We start from the raw sequence: 19,842 nt of genomic DNA, 5'->3' as shown, positions 1-19,842 counted from the left end.
CAGCAGTAAAGAGGAGGAGCAGGGGTCCAATTTTATTTATTTTTTTAAGACCACCATGAAGATTTAAGTTACTGGACTCCCCCCTTTAAAGGAGTTTTACATTTTCAGGTCTATGGCAATCCTCAGAAAATAAAGTTTGTTGGAAATTTAGACATCTCGATTAAAACAAAGTAGGGAAAATCTGCAACATCAATGACCATTTAACACAAATCTCCGCCTGGCTTGTTTTCCCAGTGTGTGGATCAGATTTGGTAAGTCTCATCTGTACAGGGTTGTGGAGTTTCTGGGCTGAAAATCATCAGTGTCTTCTCTATGGTGAGATCCGCTCAGACAGCAGATTGTTAGGCTATGTGCGCACGTTGCGTACAAGCCCTGCAGAAATTTCTGCAGCGATCTGAAGAGCACATGTGCGCTTTAGATCGCTGCAGAAATGTCCGTAGTGAGCGCCGATTCCATGCGCTCTGCCTGCAGCTCCTGCCATAGACAGAGCAGGAGCTGCCGGCAAAGCGCAGGAAAGAAGTGACATGTCACTTCTTTTTGCGCAGCGCTTCGCCACGTGCGCACGGCCCCTGCACAATCTCCATAGACTGTGCAGGGGCCGCAGGACGCATGCAGTTACGCTGCGCTACAAAGCGCAGCGTAACTGCATGTTTTTACGCAACGTGCGCACATAGCCTTAGACCTCTGCCCGGTCACCAGAGACGTGCAATGTTATCATATAGACACAAAGCTTATATAAGTACGGATATGACTGCACAGCCATTACTATTGAAAATAATAATTATTATATTTATATTCATGTGTCTATATGAAAATGTTTACAATACTGCTGGTGCCGCGCAGTCATCTCCCAAACTTGTAGTACTGGATACACTCGGCACAAGAGACATAAAAACAAACACAGAGGTAAGGCGCTTAAAGGGGTATCTCATATTGGATATTCATCAGCCAACCACAGGATAACCAGTGGGGCCCAGGACAGATTGTTTTGGGGGTACATGCCCAGTACTGTTGGACGCCCCCTTGTGCAGCACTCCGCAGCCTCCTGTAGCTCACATAACACCAGTATGTCAGAAGATCCTCCAGTTGGACTGGAATGTGCAAAATTTTTGTCTACCAGAGAGATATGATCAGGTCAAGACTTGGGCCAAAATATGTCCCATTTTATAAACTTTCTTCTCATTGGAAACATGCCCATTTTTTTAGCCACTTATCAAAATTTGGCAAGAAACAAGACTAGCAGCAAATATTAGATTTTTTTTGTTTTTATGGAACAGTTTTATGCCTTTAAAAAATTACAAAATGACTAAGGAAATGGGGTCTATGTGGAGAAAAAAAGGCCTCTAGAATGGAAGGAAATTATAGGGAGTCTGTCGGCACAAAATGACTGTTCAAACCAAGCTGAGGCGCTTGGTGCATCATAGCTCCTTCCCACCTGCTTGCTTTCTATCCATCTCCACCCTCGTCTTCATTGATGGACAGCTCCGGTTTTACACTAAGAGGGTCGATACCGGTGGAAAACCAGTACGGGACAAGGTGCTCTGAACTCCCCGGCCGCACCATGGGTGCACCTTGTGCTTGTGTTTGGTCAGTCATTTTGTGCGGCAGACTCTCAGTTAAGAAGGTTCATATTGACGGCCAGGAATCCAGACCATTCCTGGAGATGTTGTGGCCCGGTCAATGTTTTCCAGGCATGGCGGTGACTCTTAGCCGGTGCGACAGCTAAGCCCCATTTAGGTGAATTAGGCTCTGAGCACTGCCGGATAATGCTGAATAATACTAAATGAGCAATGACAATAAAACGGTGGGATTATGAGTAACAATTACAGGTCACATTTTCAGAGCGTGAGATCCTTTATCTCTCTCGTGTTTTATTCTACTAATAAATCTGTAATGCAAAGTTACTCAAAAGGCTTTGGCAAAACTTCACACAATGCTGCTCGTCTGCAGTCTCTGAATATTACTTTATTATTAATAATAACAGCAAGCTACGGGAGTCTATTCCTGACCCAACGGCTACATTCCTCAATATAATGGTATTAGGAGCTGCCACACCGTGCCCAGAGGACACGATAACCTGAAACCGCAAATACAGCGTGTACTCAGATAGGCAACAAAGCATCAATCTGCCGAGAAGGCTACAGCGCAAGTCCTGGAAAACGGTTAGTCTCCAGGAATAATGAACACATGGAACGATGGAGGTACAAGTAATAATATTACTGGAGGATGACAAAGTACTGTAGAAGAAACTCCAGAGATCTGTGAAAACAAAAGGTCCATTGTCCAACCAGGCAAAGTTGTGGTAACCCCATAGATTTGAAATGTAAGACCAAAGCAATGTTCCATCCAACCTGCCCCTGATATGACGACACATTTCTAAGAAAACCCCTTTTAGTTAAAGGGGTTGTCCACTACTATGACAACCCCTTCTCGTTCCCCTAGTTCACCCTGTAAAAATAAAGCCTATACTCCCCTCCGGGGCGGCCGCTGCTCCAGCTTTGTATGAAGTTGCGTTCCCAAGGCTCTTGGAACCTTATGACATGCGAGCCTTCGAGACCAATCAGCACCGGCTTCCTTCTCCCCGCCTTCCTTCTCCCCGCCTTCCTTCTCCCCGCCTTCCTTCTCCCCGCCTTCCTTCTCCCCGCCTTCCTTCTCCCCGCCTTCCTTCTCCCCGCCTTCCTTCTCCCCGCCTTCCTTCTCCCCGCCTTCCTTCTCCCCGCCTTCCTTCTCCCCGCCTTCGGATGTTTGAGCAGGAAGTCAGCTCTGCACTCACATCTTGCTCAAATGTCCAGGCACTGATTGTTCTGAAACACGGGCCCCGCAACCAATGTGAATTGGGCCTCGTGAACATGGCTTTAGACATCGCAGCAGCCGTGGCTGCACTAGAGGGGAGTATAGACTTATTGATTTTTACAGGGGCGAACAAGGGGAATGAGAAGGGGTTGTCATAGTAGTGGACAACCCCTTTAACTAAAAGGGTTTTTCTAAGGGGTTTTCCCCTTTAGATTAAGAAATTTAGAAGCAATCAGTACAGATTTTTATATCAACCCATCAACTGTAGCACTTGTAAAGATGCGTTCTCATTATTGAGGATCTAAATCCAAATTTGCCCAAAAAATTAAAAAAGATGAACGTTAAATGAGATTTTCAGGTGAAAACAAAGTTATCACTTATCTACTGGATAGGCAACAACTTGCTGATTGGTGGGTGCCCTACCACTGTGACCTGCACGGGGAACCTTTGTCCTCGATGGAACCTTTTATGGCAGTTATAATGTAGAGGTAGGTCCAATGCCGAATTGATTCAAGAAAAAAAAAAAAAATAAGGACTGCAGAACTTGACAGCCCCATAGGAAATGAATGGAGCGCGGTCAAGAATGTGCGCTATTCTAATGGAAACCCAACAATCAATAAGTTTTTACTAGTGATGAATGTGCACTACCATGTTCCGCTGCTCAGTATATGTAATGATCGGATGGGCGCAACTTTAGTACCCAAGTGTAAAGGAAGTCACCGGGGAGCTCTTCATGAAAAATGCTCCCGTCCCCCATTTAATTTCCATTATACTTGAGTCGAGCCCAACAGAGCATCCAACTGCTCATTACGAGAACCCGAGTTTAATGAAAGTCAATGGGAGGCTCAAGCACTTTTCAGGGAAATCTTCCAGAAAAATGCTCTGAGTGCACCAGTGAACTCCATTATACTTGGGTGCTCGAATCGCATCCATCTGAGCATCCAACAGCTCGTTACGAGTACCCAAGCACGGCATTAGTTACAAATACCGAGCACCCGAGCATGGTAGTACTCACTCATCAGTAGTTACGAGTACCAAGCACCTGAGCATGGTAGTGCCCGCTCATCACTAGTTATCACCTATCCATTAGATGGTTGATAAAGGAGGTTCTCCGAGGAAAAACGTAAGATTACTTACCGTCCATCCCGTTGAGCAGCTCCCCCTTCTGTAATCGTTTTCACAAATATTCCCAGCTTCTCCAAGCCCTGATCTGCACCAACCCCCATGCCAATAATGCTGATTCCAAGACCACTGTCACCTGGGCAAGAAAAACAGAATTACCATCATGAAGGTACTAATGACCAGCGGCGCCCGGTGGACGCAGTTAACTTGTTTAATCATTGGGGGTCTGCCAGATGGTCACAATTAGACAGGAAAAAAAAAACAAACCAGAAAAAAAGAAAAAATAGTTTTGCATGCAACGATCTACCCATTGGAGACACCATTTTGCAACACAAACGTGAACATGGCTTAAATTATCCTGGAAACAGGGAATCAATGGAGAAGAAATCAACCACCTATTGTAGTCTATGGAAAGGGTGTAATAATCCATCATGTCAAAAGGAGTTATAGTCCCTCAACAGCCACAATACATAGGAGATGCAGCTTTTATTAATGTACTACACACATACATATACACACAAAAGGAATACCTTTTTCAATTTCAACAGGGAAAACGTCCATTTTTTCCACCCTTTTTTCCAACTCGTACTCAGCAGAAGCAGCAACCGGGTCCACTTCTTCATTACGGCGGTCATAGTCTTCATTGGAAAATGTAGGAAATACCTTGACGGGGGAAAAAAAAATATATGATTAAACATAATCAGTAGAGTAGCAGTCATCCTTGGGGTGGTATAGCAGCTGATATTTTACAATACTTCCATACTCTTTCTTGAATTCCCTTATAAATATGTTATATAGAAGTACAAGAAGATTCAATGTACAAGCTCAATGCAAAGTTGCTGATCCGACCATTAAGAGCCCCAAATGATCTGGAGGTGGTGGCTCTCGCATCCCCTTCTGAATGGAGCAAGCACTGAACTATTCATCGACTATGGTACTGACACACATACATGGCCATCTCTATCTTCGCATTGACGATGAAAAGAGAAGCGGCATGCATGCTCCACCATCACTCCAAACAAAAGGGGGACTCCAGAGCCCTTTCTTGGAAGTGGTGGGGTCTCCAAGAACAAAAACACACACAGGACAATTATACCAACCCTATATAGAGCTAGACACCTGTATGGCTGTAACACACTAAATCACTGGAGAAAAAAAAAATAAATAAATAAGAACCCGAGCCTAAGCTGATCAAGCCAAGATGGATCTGCCTTTCCGATTAATAAACCGGCGTCCAGAGGGGGCTATGGTGCCTCTACTCTAATCCTACACTAGTATTTATTACTACAGGAATAGTTACGGTGGCTCAGTGGTTAGCACTGCAGTCTTGTAGCGCTGGGGTCCTGGGTTGAACTCCCACAAAGGACACCATCTGCAAGGAGTTTGTATGTTCTCCCCGTGTTTGTGTGGGTTTCCTCACGGTTCTCCAGTTTCCTCCCACATTCCAAAAACATACTCATAGGGAACCTAGATTGTGAGCCCCAATGAGGACAGTGTTGCCAATGTATGTAAAGCGCTGTGGAATTAACAGCGCTATATAAAATGAATATTATTATTATTATTATTATTATTATTATTATATTAAAAGAACAATTATTTTCTATACTAAAAAACAAATAAATTTACTTTGTCATTTATGCTATGAATCACAATTTATCGTTAAAAGATTGCACAAGATTATGGCACAAAGGCGTCTCCTGCGCAATAAGTGACGCACTCGGAATATTTTCATTTGGAACAGTCGGATATTTACAACTTTACCTGAGATAAGAAATAGGAAAGAAGGGAATTTTGTTACTTACCGTAAATTCCTTTTCTTCTAGCTCTTATTGGGAGACCCAGACGATCGGGTGTATAGCACTGCCTCCGGAGGCCACACAAAGCAATTACACTAAAAAGTGTAAGGCCCCTCCCCTTCTGGCTATACACCCCCAGTGGGATCACTGGCTCACCAGTTTTAGTGCAAAAGCAAGAAGGAGGAAAGCCAATAACTGGTTTAAACAAATTCTCTCCGAGTAACATCGGAGAACTGCAAACCGTTCAACATGAACAACATGTGTACCCGCAAACAAACCAACAATCCCGAAGGACAACAGGGCGGGTGCTGGGTCTCCCAATAAGAGCTAGAAGAAAAGGAATTTACGGTAAGTAACAAAAATTCCCTTCTTCTTCGTCGCTCTATTGGGAGACCCAGACGATTGGGACGTCCAAAAGCTGTCCCTGGGTGGGTAAAGAAATACCTCATGTTAGAGCTGCAAGACAGCCCTCCCCTACGGGGAGGCAACTGCCGCCTGCAGGACTCTTCTACCTAGGCTGGCGTCCGCCGAAGCATAGGTATGCACCTGATAATGTTTGGTGAAAGTGTGCAGACTCGACCAGGTAGCTGCCTGGCACACCTGTTGAGCCGTAGCCTGGTGTCGTAATGCCCAGGATGCACCCACGGCTCTGGTAGAATGGGCCTTCAGCCCTGATGGAACCGGAAGCCCAGCAGAACGGTAGGCTTCAAGAATTGGTTCTTTGATCCATCGAGCCAGGGTGGCTTTAGAAGCCTGCGACCCTTTGCGCTTACCAGCGACAAGGACAAAGAGTGCATCCGAACGGCGCAAGGGCGCCGTGCGGGAAATGTAGATTCTGAGTGCTCTCACCAGATCTAACAAATGTAAATCCTTCTCATACCGATGAACTGCATGAGGACAAAACGAAGGCAAAGAGATATCCTGATTAAGATGAAAAGAGGATACCACCTTCGGGAGAAACTCCTGAATAGGACGCAGCACAACCTTGTCCTGGTGGAAGACCAGGAAGGGAGCCTTGGATGATAGTGCTGCCAGCTCAGACACTCTCCGAAGAGATGTGATCGCTACCAGAAAAGCCACTTTCTGTGATAGTCTAGAAAGTGAAACCTCCTTCAGAGGCTCGAAGGGCGGCTTCTGGAGGGCAACTAGTACCCTGTTCAGATCCCATGGATCTAACGGCCGCTTGTACGGGGGTACGATATGGCAAACCCCCTGTAGGAACGTGCGCACCTTAGGAAGGCGTGCCAAACGCCTCTGAAAAAAGACGGATAGCGCCGAGACCTGACCTTTAAGGGAGCCGAGCGACAAACCTTTTTCTAACCCAGATTGCAGGAAAGAAAGAAAGGTAGGCAATGCAAATGGCCAGGGAGACACTCCCTGAGCAGAGCACCAGGATAAAAATATCCTCCACGTTCTGTGGTAGATCTTAGCGGACGTGGGCTTCCTAGCCTGTCTCATGGTGGCAACGACACCTTGGGACAATCCTGAAGACGTTAGGATCCAGGACTCAATGGCCACACAGTCAGGTTCAGGGCCGCAGAATTCCGATGGAAAAACGGCCCTTGGGACAGTAAGTCTGGTCGGTGTGGGAGTGCCCACGGTTGGCTGACCGTGAGCTGCCACAGGTCCGGATACCACGCCCTCCTCGGCCAGTCTGGGGCGACAAGTATGACGCGGCTGCAATCGGATCTGATCTTGCGTAGCACTCTGGGCAAGAGTGCCAGAGGTGGAAACACATAAGGGAGCCGGAACTGCGACCAATCTTGCACTAGGGCGTCTGCCGCCAGCGCTCTTTGATCGCGAGACCGTGCCATGAAGGTTGGGACCTTGTTGTTGTGCCGTGACGCCATTAGGTCGACGTCCGGCACCCCCCAGCGGCGACAGATTTCCTGAAACACGTCTGGGTGAAGGGACCATTCCCCTGCGTCCATGCCCTGGCGACTGAGGAAGTCTGCTTCCCAGTTTTCTACGCCGGGGATGTGAACCGCGGATATGGTGGAGACTGTGGCTTCCACCCACATCAGAATCCGCCGGACTTCCTGGAAGGCTTGCCGACTGCGTGTCCCCCCTTGGTGGTTGATGTATGCCACCGCTGTGGAGTTGTCCGACTGAATTCGGATTCCATCCAGCCACTGCTGGAAGGCTAGTAGGGCAAGATACACTGCTCTGATTTCCAGAACATTGATCTGAAGGGTGGACTCCTGCTGAGACCACGTACCCTGAGCCCTGTGGTGGAGAAAGACTGCTCCCCACCCTGAGAGACTCGCATCTGTCGTGACCACCGCCCAAGACGGTGGTAGGAAGGATCTTCCCTGTGATAATGAGGTGGGAAGAAGCCACCACTGCAGAGAGTCTTTGGCCGTCTGGGAAAGGGAGACTTTCCTGTCCAGGGATGTTGACTTCCCGTCCCATTGGCGGAGAATGTCCCATTGAAGTGGACGCAGATGAAACTGCGCAAACGGAACCGCCTCTATTGCCGCCACCATCTTCCCGAGGAAGTGCATGAGGCGTCTTAAGGAGTGCGGCTGACTTTGAAGGAGAGCCTGCACCCCAGTCTGTAGAGACCGCTGCTTGTCCAGCGGAAGCTTCACTATCGCTGAGAGAGTATGAAACTCCATGCCAAGATACGTTAGTGATTGGGTCGGTGACAGATTTGACTTTGGGAAGTTGATGATCCACCCGAACGCCTGGAGAGTCTCCAGTGCAACATTCAGGCTGAGTTGGCATGCCTCTTGAGAGGGTGCCTTGACCAGTAGATCATCCAAGTAAGGGATCACAGAGTGTCCCTGAGAGTGCAAGACTGCTACCACTGCCGCCATGATCTTGGTGAACACCCGAGGGGCTGTCGCCAGACCAAATGGCAGAGCTACGAACTGAAGATGGTCGTCTCCTATCACGAAGCGTAGAAAGCATTGGTGCTCTGTAGCAATCGGCACGTGGAGATAAGCATCTTTGATGTCTATTGATGCTAGGAAATCTCCTTGAGACATTGAGGCAATGACTGAGCGGAGGGATTCCATCCGGAACCGCCTGGCGTTCACATGCTTGTTGAGCAGTTTTAGGTCCAGAACAGGACGGAAGGAGCCGTCCTTTTTTGGAACCACAAAGAGATTGGAGTAAAATCCTCGCCCCCGTTCGTGAGGGGGGACAGGGATCACGACTCCTTCTTCTCTTAGAGAGTCCACCGCCTGCAGCAGGGCATCTGCTCGGTTGGGGTGTGGGGAGGTTCTGAAGAACCGAAGTGGAGGCCGAGAACTGAACTCGATTCTGTACCCGCGAGACAGAATGTCTGTTACCCACCGGTCTTTGACCTGTGACAGCCAAATGTCGCAAAAGCGGGAGAGCCTGCCACCGACTGAGGATGCGGAGGGAGGAGGCCGAAAGTCATGAGGTAGCCGCTTTGGAAGCGGTTCCTCCATTTGTTTTCCTGGGGCGTGAGTGAGCCCGCCAGGAATCTGAGCTCCCTTGTTCTTTCTGAGTCCTTTTGGACGAGGAGAATTGGGCCTTGCCCGAGCCTCGAAAGGACCGAAACCTCGACTGCCACTTTTTCTGTTGAGGTTTACTTGCTCTGGGCTGTGGTAAGGAAGAGTCCTTACCCTTGGACTGTTTTATGATTTCAGCCAATGGCTCACCAAACAGTCTGTCTCTAGATAATGGCAAGCTGGTTAAGCATTTTTTGGAACCAGCATCTGCTTTCCAGTCCTTTAACCACAAGGCTCTGCGCAAAACCACAGAATTGGCGGACGCCATAGCGGTACGGCTCGTAGATTCTAGGACAGCATTGATAGCATAGGTCGCAAACGCAGACATTTGCGAAGTTAGGGACGCCACTTGCGGCACTGCTGGATGTATGAAAGCATCCACCTGTGCTAAACCAGCTGAAATAGCTTGGAGTGCCCACACGGCCGCGAATGCTGGAGCAAACGACGCGCCGATAGATTCATAGACAGATTTCAACCAAAGGTCCATCTGTCTGTCGTTGGCATCTTTAAGTGAAGCGCCATCCTCTACTGCGACTATGGATCTAGCCGCAAGCTTGGAAATTGGGGGATCCACCTTTGGACACTGGGTCCAGCGTTTGGCCACCTCAGAGGGAAAAGGATAACGGGTATCCTTAGAACGTTTAGAGAAACGCTTGTCTGGATGAGCGTCGTGTTTCTGGATCGAGTCTCTGAAGTCAGAGTGGTCCAAAAAAGCACTTAATTTACGCTTGGGATATAGGAAATGGAACTTCTCCTGCTGTGCAGCTGCCTCCTCTGCAGAAGGGGCTGGGGGAGAAATATCCAACAGCCTATTAATTGCCGATATAAGGTCATTAACCATGGCGTCACCATCAGGGGCATCCAGATTGAGAGGGGCCTCAGGATTAGAATCCTGGTCACCGTCCTCAGTCTCATCACAGAGAGACTCTTGTCGCTGAGACCCCGAGCAGTGTGATGACGTGGAGGGTCTTTCCCAGCGAGCTCGCTAAGGCTACTTTCACACATCCGGTTTGAGCCCTGCGGCTCAATCCGGCTGTGAAAACTATGCAACGGATGCGGTGAAAACACCGCATCCTTTGCATCAGTTTTTACATGCGGCCGGTCCGTTTTTTTCCGGTTGCGGCATGCTACTGAGCATGCGCAGTGGAAAATACCGCATGCGGCGACCGGATGCGTTTTTTTCCGCATCGCGCCGCATCCGGCCTCCATAGGGATGCATTGAAAAATGCGCCGCAGCGGCCGGATGCGGCGCGATGCGGTGTTTTTTGCCGGAGCAAAAAACGTTGCAGGGTACGTTCGATCCGGCCGCCGCATCGGCTAAATCTGCCGCATGCGGCAAAAACCGGACCGAACGCAAGCCCCTACGGCACAATGCGGCACTAATGTAAGTCAATGCAAAAAAAACCGCAATCGGCGTTACAAAAGCCGGTTGCGGTTTTTCTGCAGAACGCCGTATTGTGCCGCAGAGCAAAAATCCGGATGTGTGAAAGTACCCTTAGGCTGCCTGGGACTGTCATCTGAGTCAGAGACTTCAGCCTGTGATGCTTGAGATCCCCTTGAAGTACGGATTAGTTCCAACTGAGGGGGACCGGCGAGCATAGACACAGCAGTGTCCATGGTCTGAGTAACTGGCCTGGACTGCAAGGTCTCCAGTATTTTTAACATAGTCACAGACATTTTGTCAGCAAAAACTGCAAAGTCTGTCCCCGTCACCGGGGCAGGGTTCACAGGCGTCTCTGCCTGGGCTACCACCACATTAGGCTCTGGCTGACGGAGTGCCACTGGGACTGAATATTGCATACAATGTGAGTCTTTGGAGCCTGCCGGTAGATCAGCCCCACATGCTGTACAAACAGTGTACACAGCCTGTGCCTTGGCACCCTTGCGTTTTGCGGATGACATGTTGCTGCCTCCTCAGAGCAGTACAGGGTGTTCAGCCAAGAAGCGACCTTACAGTGCACTATATAAATATATATATATGGTACCAAGAAAAAAGTACACTAATATAACACTGAGGCACTAGAGGGGCCAGCACTACTGTGCTGCTTACCACCCGCTTAGGAGCGGTGTGTGGACGCCAGAAATCCCTCTAGTCTGGGTCTCCCAGAGCCTGCTGCCTTTCCCCAGCCAGCCGCATGTGTAATGGCTGCCGGCGTCCTTGTGGAGAGGGGGGGCGGGCCCTGGGCGTACACCGACGAAGAGCGGGAAGTCTGCTTCCCCCTGTGCCTAGTGAGAGGGCTGGAGCATGTAAATAAAGCTCCAGCCCTCGGCGCTGGTAATTGAGCAGCGTCTCTCCCCTACCCTGATTGACAGGGTGGGGGCGGGAACGAAGCGGCACTAGGCCGCAGAAGCCGGGGGCTAAAGTTAGAAGCGCCGCCGCCGTAAAAGCGCGGTCGGCGCCAAGTCCCCGGCGCACTACAAGTCGCAGCTGCGTCGCCGCTCCAGGAGCGGTCGGCGCAGTAGTTCCCAACATGAAACGTCACTCAGCAAAGCTGCAGTGACCTAACCCCAGCGCACAGTGCTACTGTCCCCGGCGCACTATAACGCTCAGCAAGCCTGAGAGTGTCCGTGCCTGCCGGGGACACAGAGTACCTGAAAGTTGCAGGGCCTTGTCCCTGAACGGCACTCCCGCTCCAAATCCAGCAGGTTCTATGGGTCTGTGGATGGAGCCCGGCCCCAGGGCTTGGGGGCCGGCAAGATCCCACTTCCACAGAGCCCTCCAGGGGATGTGGAAGGAAAACAGCATGTGGGCTCCAGCCTCTGTACCAGCAATAGGTACCTCAACCTTACAAGCACCAACCGCGGGTGAGAAGGGAGCATGCTGGGGGCCCCACATGGGCCCTCTTTTCTTCCATCCGATATAGCCAGCAGCTACTGCTGACTACAAACAGTGGAGCTATGCGTGGATGTCTGACCTCCTTCGCACAAAGCAGAAAACTGGTGAGCCAGTGATCCCACTGGGGGTGTATAGCCAGAAGGGGAGGGGCCTTACACTTTTTAGTGTAATTGCTTTGTGTGGCCTCCGGAGGCAGTGCTATACACCCGATCGTCTGGGTCTCCCAATAGAGCGACGAAGAAATAAAGTTTATTAAAATACAACTGCAATACCAAACAAGTGCAAACCAAACAAATATATAAAGTTGCTGGAAATCACGAGAACAAGTCTTTCCAAATACAGGCGGGCAGAGATGAATGTTTGCACAATACGGAATGTGGATATCCCTTTGTTTTTTTTAATTTTGCTTTTTTTTTTTTTTTTTCTTCTTCTTCTTCTTTAAATGACCTGCCAGGCATGAGATGAGGGCTCTGATCAGACATGGGGGCAGAATCTGGTCACAAGACATGTTCTCATTTACTGAGCTGTAACAAACATTTCCAGGGCTCTTTGTACTTTGCAAACCACAACCCCTGATCTGCAGACAATAGGAGGCACAACAATGCAATAAAACATCAATCTACTATATTTGTGCAGCTATGGGACAGTAATATACCACACACTGCATGTATCCCATGTATTTAGGAGTATCAGTCCCTAGGACTAGACGGAGGATGCTGACACTTCTCTGGGGTCTTATCGTTATCCAAGTATCAGACACCATATTGGAGCCGAGGTGAGGCTCAAGATTAGAGAGAACGTCTGTCAACCTTTTCCTAAGCATTAGAACAACCTGAAACAAGGCAGTGGATGGTGGAGCAGCAGAAAGCTTTGAGGAATCACTGTATAAAGTGAAATATTGACACACTATGTCCTACCACAAAGCTAAGGTTTATATTAATGGAGGAGCCAAAGCTCTGTAGACCGTAAAGAGGAAGAAAAGCTTCTGTGCCGGCTCATATCAATTGCACAGACAGTCTACAATATCCTGGGATTATTATATATGAATAAATGCATACAAAAGAAAAGCCAAAGTTACTGAAGACACCCACAAAATTTGGTTTATTCTATTAAAAAACAAGAAAGACAAAAAAAAAAAATACATGCATAACAGATAACACTGAATCAAATACAAATTCTATGACGGTCAAAACAAGGGATAGAGATAGATATATATATATATATATATATATATATATATATATATATATATATATATATATATATATATATATATATATATATATATATATATATATATATATATATATATATATATATATATATATATATACACACATACATACATATATATACATACACACACATACATACATATACCGTACACATACATACACACATATATATACACATATATATACACATACATACATACATATATATATATATATATATATATATATATATATATATATACACATATATATATATATATACACATACACACACACACACACACACACACACGTATACATATATACACATTCATATATACATAGTCCAAAAGTAGGTGAACAGTATGTGTAATAGGGTTATCAAACATTGTGTAAAGCAAAACTACCTCAGTTGCCCTTAGCAACCAATCAGATTCCACCTTTCATTTTCCAAAGAGTCTGTGAAGAATGAAAAGTGGAATCTGATTGGTTGCTAAGGGCAACTGAGTCAGTTTCACTTTACACCGTGTTTGATAACCCTATTACACAGACTGTCCATCTACTTTTGGACCACCATATAATTTTTTTTTTTTTTATGTAGATACAGGTATGCCAAAGTATTTCTCCACCATGTGCCACACCAGTCCATGACCCATGGTGCCCAGTACTGATTCACAATTTCAGTTCTTTTCGCCATTTTCACCTATGGAACAATCCTGCACAGAAACTATAGACTAAGTGTGAAATGGTTTTTCAAAGGAATTCCCAACAGCCCTCTTTATGTATGAAGTCTACTACTAAGTTGTCTATATTTAAAGGGTTAAAATCTTGACATTCTAAATTGTGCAAATCATAAAAGGCACTTTTGTTGTTTAAAAAAAAATAAAATAAATAAATAAATAAATAATAATCCCTGCTCTCTTAAAGGGAATTCATCAGCAGGTTTTTGCCACCTAATCTGACAGCAGCGTAACGTAGGGGCAGAGATCCTGATTCCATCCAGATTTCCTTTACTTGGCTGCTTAGTGTAGTTTTGATAAAATCACAGTTTAAATCAGCAGGAGATTATCATTACAGAACTACATGGCGTGCTGCACGTAGTCCAGCATATTCATGAGCTCTGTATAACGGCTAGATCTGCAGCAGAGAAACATTGATTTTATCAGCGTGACAGCAAACAGCTCAGTAAGTGACACATCGCTGGAATCAGGGTCTTTGTCTCTAATGCTGCTTTCAGATGGGGAGCAAACACCTGGTGACAAATTCCCTTTAATCCTATAGTTTACTTTTTTGTGTAGTTACCGATCTGCTAGGCAAGGAGGAAAGCAGCAATGCTTATGCTCTTAGCTATAGAGCTTATAAGTGCTGCTCTGAAGCTCGCCAGATCTGGCCAGCTTCAGTACCGCTGTGCTCCTCCAATGCTGCAGAAGCAAAAGCTGCCTCTGCTTACAGCCTTGGAAAGCTCAATTTCTGGACTAATGGCTCAACCATGCTGCCAAGTACAAACTGTTAAATCATCAGGAGCTAAAGCTCCATGTTGAGGACACCCCCTTTAAGCATATGTTTGTATAGCAATAGATCACCCCAGAAGCTTTGACTTGTAAGCATTGGTTTTCCTACAATACCTAAAAGAAAACCATCAATATATCCTACTTAGGTGGTCCTTGTTAAATTGAGTCTGAACTCTTAAAGGGAACCTGTCATCAGAAATTTGGCTTTCAACCTAAATGTTTCCCCCTCTGTAGCTCGTGGGCTGCATTCTAGTAAGGTTTCTATACTTTTTGTGCCCCCTTTTAAACCAAAATAAATACTTTATAAAACTGTACCTTTCGGTTTGAAAATCTTGTAAATCGTCCATGGGGGCGGGCGGTGTGGCGTCCGTTGCTGTATCTTACGCCGTCCCCCATGCTCCAAATCATCCCTCAGGACGCCGCCCATTGCGCCCGAGATCCCGTGCACGCCGGGACACCTAGTGACGTGGTCGCACGCACGAGAGTATGGGCGGCGCTGTGATTGCATCGCAAGTGCCCGCCCATACTCTCGTGCCCGCCCTTTCCCCACTTCCTCCAGCGTTCTGTGCCGGCCCGACGTCACCTCCTTCCCATCGTACCCTGCAGCAGGAAATAGATGGGAGGAGCGGGGCAGGCCACTACAGGAGAAGCGGAGAATCTGAGCGACGTACAGAGGGGAGAGCGCGCCCACGAGAGTACAGGCGGGCACTTGTGATGCAATCACAGCGCCGCCCATACTCTCGTGCGTGCGACCACGTCACCAGGTGTCCCAGCGTGCACGGGACCTCGGGCGCAGTGGGCGGCATCCTGAGGGATGATTTGGAGCATGTGGGACGGCGTAAGATACAGCAACGGACGCCACACGGCCCGCCCCCATGGACGATTTACAAGATTTTCAAACCGAAAGGTACAGTTTTATAAAGTATTTATTTTGGTTTAAAAGGGGGCACAAAAAGTATAGAAACCTTACTAGAATGCAGCCCAGGAGCTGCAGAGGGCGAAACATTTAGGTTGAAAGCCAAATTTCTGATGACAGGTTCCCTTTAAGTGGGAACTTATCCTTGCATATCCTAATTTTATAATTAGTGGCCAACTACAGCCATTTAGACATGGATTTTCAAAGTAAGTACAGAGACAGAGAAAGAACCCTGCCCACGAGGGCTCACCATCTACAGGAGGAGAGAGAGGACCCTGCCCACGAGGGCTCACAGTCTACAGGAGGAGAGAGGACCCTGCCCACGAGGGATCACAGTATACAGGGTATGGGTGAGGATACAGTAGGTGAGGGATGGTAATATATCCTCTTACTGTAATATAGAAATCAAATAAACCATATATAAACCTCCAAGTGGTTCCAATTTTATAGGACAGCACATTTTTTTCCTCTTTGAAGAATCTTCCGCTGGCAAAGAGGTGAAATACTGGAAGTGTTCCTCGATCTACGATTGTTATATAACAGTCATTCAGGCCATGAAGTGTTTCCATTGGGAATGGTCTCCAATTGTCTTAACTATAATAGTAGATTATGTACGAAGAATAAAAGAAAAAAAAAATGTTTCCAAACTTTCTCGGAATTCTGCAGATTGAAGGAAAGAAGAAATTTTTTTTTGAAAAAAAATACAACCCTGAAGTCTGCAAAAAAGAAAGCCCGAAGTTCCGTGAGCAGCGCATGCTGTATATCACGGGCCGCGGCGTTTCCTAGAATATGATCACTTATTTCTGCCGCGCACAACTGGATTGTACTAGTGGGGACCACAGAATCACAAACATTTAATGTGTCTGCATTCCTGGATACAGCACAACGTGCACGTTCTGCTTCACTTAAAATTATATTCATATTCTTATTTCTAAAGCAGCTGCTTTTCAGATCCTGTTACCGTAAATGGCGGCTGCGGGGAGAAGGGCTTTCGAAGTCTCTTACCACTGGCATGCAAGGAATGGTTAGGGCATCGAGTGCCGGCCCAAGACTGAGTCATTACGGATGCAATGCAGAAGATATTTGGGCTGCATTAGTAATGCAAAAGCATCTATGTTAGAACAATAAAAGGAGAGGTTTGCGAATGGCGAAATATAATCCTGTGTACTGTATTCTTCTGTGACATGGGAATCGAGCTCCAAACACAAGGACGGGACCCAAACCAGCAGAGGAAGGAGAGATGTAGACCATTCTGCATCTTTTCTGCAACGTTTGCCATTGCTGGAACCATGACTTTTGCTGAATAAACAGGTCTACAAAAAAAATTCCCTAAAACGTATATAGAAAAAGAAAAAAAAAAAAAACCTAAACAATATGGCACCGCACATGGCTATGAGCACACGTAGTTTTTGGAAGTAGTCAACAACGATGCGCTTTCTAGTTGAATCCGCTTCTAGAAACTCTCCCTCTTTAGCGTTTGTAACACCAGCATTCCCTGCACTAATCAGCAGGGACACTGACATATTCACCGCATCACTCTCCGCTCTGCTGTTCCAATAGCATTTGTGCCCGCTGCGACTCCCAGGTCCTGCGCTCTTCAAGTGGGATCCCTGGTCGTGTGCTTAGGTTATGCATGTGCTCCCCGCTTCTTTAAAAGGAGCAGCGCACCCACCTGATGTCTTCCCAGCCTATCACTGGGAAGTACCAGGTATTTAAGGCACCCTCCCCTATTGGGAGGTGCCTGTGCAACGTTGTTTCCGGTAGCCAGTGAGTCCTGTGGCTGCAATCTCATTGTCTAATCCCTAGGTCCTGCTCCAGATTCTGTACTCACCCGTATGTCTGATTCCATTCCTGGTTCCCGATTCCAGCCCAAGTTCCTGATTCAGCTATTGATTCAGTTTCCGGTTCTAGCCAGAGTTCCTGATTCTGCTCGATACTGTTCCCGGTTCCAGCCCGAGATCTTAATCTGCTCCTGGGTCCAGCCTAACATCCTGATCCATGCAGCCCGTGTTCCTGTATCTGTGCCAGTGTCCTGGTACCAGCCCGTGTTCCTGTATCTGTGCCAGTATCCTGGTACCAGCCCGTGTTCCTGTATCTGTGCCAGTGTCCTGGTACCAGCCCGTGTTCCTGTATCTGTACCAGTGTCCTGGTACCAGCCCGTGTTCCTGTATCTGTGCCAGCGTCCTGGTACCAGCCCGTGTTCCTGTATCTGTGCCAGCGTCCTGGTACCAGCCCGTGTTCCTGTATCTGTGCCTGTGCCCTGGTACCAGCCAGTGTTCCTGTATCTGTGCCAGTGTCCTGGTACCAGCCCGTGTTCCTGTATCTGTGCCAGTGTCCTGGTACCAGCCCGTGTTCCTGTATCTGTGCCTCTGTCCCGCTACCAGCCCGTGTTCCTGTATCTGTGCCTTGGTACAAGCCCGTATTACTGTATCCAGATTCCGAGCATGGCTCTGGTACCAGCCAGTCTTCCTGTATCCTGAATCTATGCCACTCCAAAGATTCAGTAAAGTTTTTTTTTCCTCTTAAAATGAGGTTTGTTGGTTTTTCGGGGTTTTTTTGCAGCCTGTTAAATTTTTCCCCCTCTTACTAGGCATTTTTCAAAACCTGGGGCAAAACAAAATAAAATTTACAAGAACTAAAAACAGATCACAAACTTGTCGTCATTTTACAATGGAAATTAAGTCTTTGAGTGATTGAGATTTTTTTTCCTTTTTGGGAGGGAATGAACTTGCTCCAAAAGACACTGTGGTATCTCCACACTTGGTTTTTCAAACAGAAAAATCAGCTGCAGATACTAGAGTTTGCAGTAAAAACACTGCAGAAATAGGTGCCTTTTTGTTGTGTTTTATATACCGTATGTTTTTGGATTCTAAGATGCACTTTTCCTCCCAAAAATGTGGGAGGAAAGTGAGGGGTGCGTCTTATAATCTGAATGTAGCTAAGGCTACTTTCACACATCAGTTTTTTCCAGGGTGGATAAAAATCTTGATTTTTTTAAAAAAATCAAAAAAATCAGATTTTTTTGATTTAAATCAGATTTTTTTGATTTAAATCATTTGATTTAAATCAGATTTTTTAATCAAGTTGTACACAAGCAAAACTTTGTATTTTTGCAAATCTAATTGTTTTACACAAATAAAAATATTAAAACAGTTGATTATGAAACCTAATAATTTTTATTTGCACTATTAAACACTCAGAATTGAACTACAGAGAGTAAAGCTGGGTTCACACTAAACGACAGCGACAACGACGTCGCTGTTACGTCACCATTTTCGGTGACGTAACAGCGACCTTGTAAGTCGCTGTTATGATCGCTGCTTAGCTGTCAAACACAGCAGAAGCAGCGATCATAACGTCGCTACATGTGCAGAGAGCAGGGAGCCGCGCTTAGCGCTGGCTCCTTGCTCTCCTACAGTACACATCGGGTTAATTAACCCGATGTGTGCTGCAGCTACATGTCACAGTTCAGAGAGCAGGGAGCCGCGCACTGCTTAGTGCTGGCTCCTTGCTCTCCTTGCTACAGTATACATCGGGTTAATTACCCGATGCATACTGCAGCCACATGTCACAGTGCAGGAGCCGGCGCTGGCAGCAAGAGCGGAGGCTGGTAACCAGCGTAAACAAGGGGTAACCAGGGAAAGGTCTTCCCTTGGTTACCCGATGTTTACGCTGGTTACAGCTTACCGCAGCTGCCAGTGCCGGCTCCTGATCGCTTCATTTCGTCGCTCTCTCGCTGTCACACACAGCGATGTGTGTGTCACAGCGGGAGAGTGACGACCAAAAAATGAAGCTGGACATTCAGCAACGACCGGCGACCTCACAGCAGGGGCCAGGTCGTTGCTGGATGTCACACACAGCGACAGCGACGGGACGTCGCTGCAACGTCACAGAAAATGGTGACGTAGCAGCGACGTCGTTGTCGTCGTCGTTATGTGTGACACCAGCTTAAGTACTTTTTAACAATAGCCTATCTCTAACGTTTGAAGTAAGCAAACATCTTCAGTGAATACATCAGTCCTTAAAGGTCCAGTCACACTAAGCAACTTACCAGCGATCCCAACAACGATAGGGATCGCTGGTAAGTTGCTAGGAGGTTGCTGGTGAGATGTCACACTGCGACGCTCCAGCGATCCCACCAGCAACCTGACCTGGCAGGGATCGCTGGAGCG

At 47.1% G+C, this 19,842-nt stretch overlaps 2 protein-coding genes across 2 annotated transcripts in view; both read right to left on the bottom strand.

Moving 5' to 3' along the window:
• Positions 1-19,842, bottom strand: part of SUB1 (SUB1 regulator of transcription) — a 502,862-nt gene that overhangs the window by 219,625 nt on the left and 263,395 nt on the right. The gene's annotated exons all lie outside the window — the stretch shown is intronic.
• Positions 1-19,842, bottom strand: part of LOC142257718 (neurabin-1-like) — a 61,391-nt gene that overhangs the window by 10,536 nt on the left and 31,013 nt on the right. Inside the window, exons 2-3 of the mRNA XM_075329912.1 lie at positions 4,446-4,578; positions 3,931-4,051 (exon numbers count right to left, since the gene is read on the bottom strand). Of these exons, the coding sequence (XP_075186027.1) occupies positions 3,931-4,051; positions 4,446-4,578 (254 nt within the window). The remainder of the gene's footprint in view (positions 1-3,930; positions 4,052-4,445; positions 4,579-19,842) is intronic.

This window comes from Anomaloglossus baeobatrachus, chromosome 1, assembly GCF_048569485.1.
Source record: "Anomaloglossus baeobatrachus isolate aAnoBae1 chromosome 1, aAnoBae1.hap1, whole genome shotgun sequence".
NCBI classification, from domain to species: domain Eukaryota; kingdom Metazoa; phylum Chordata; class Amphibia; order Anura; family Aromobatidae; genus Anomaloglossus; species Anomaloglossus baeobatrachus.
Note: the sequence above shows the minus strand (reverse complement) of the source record. Positions and strands in the feature narration are given on the sequence as shown.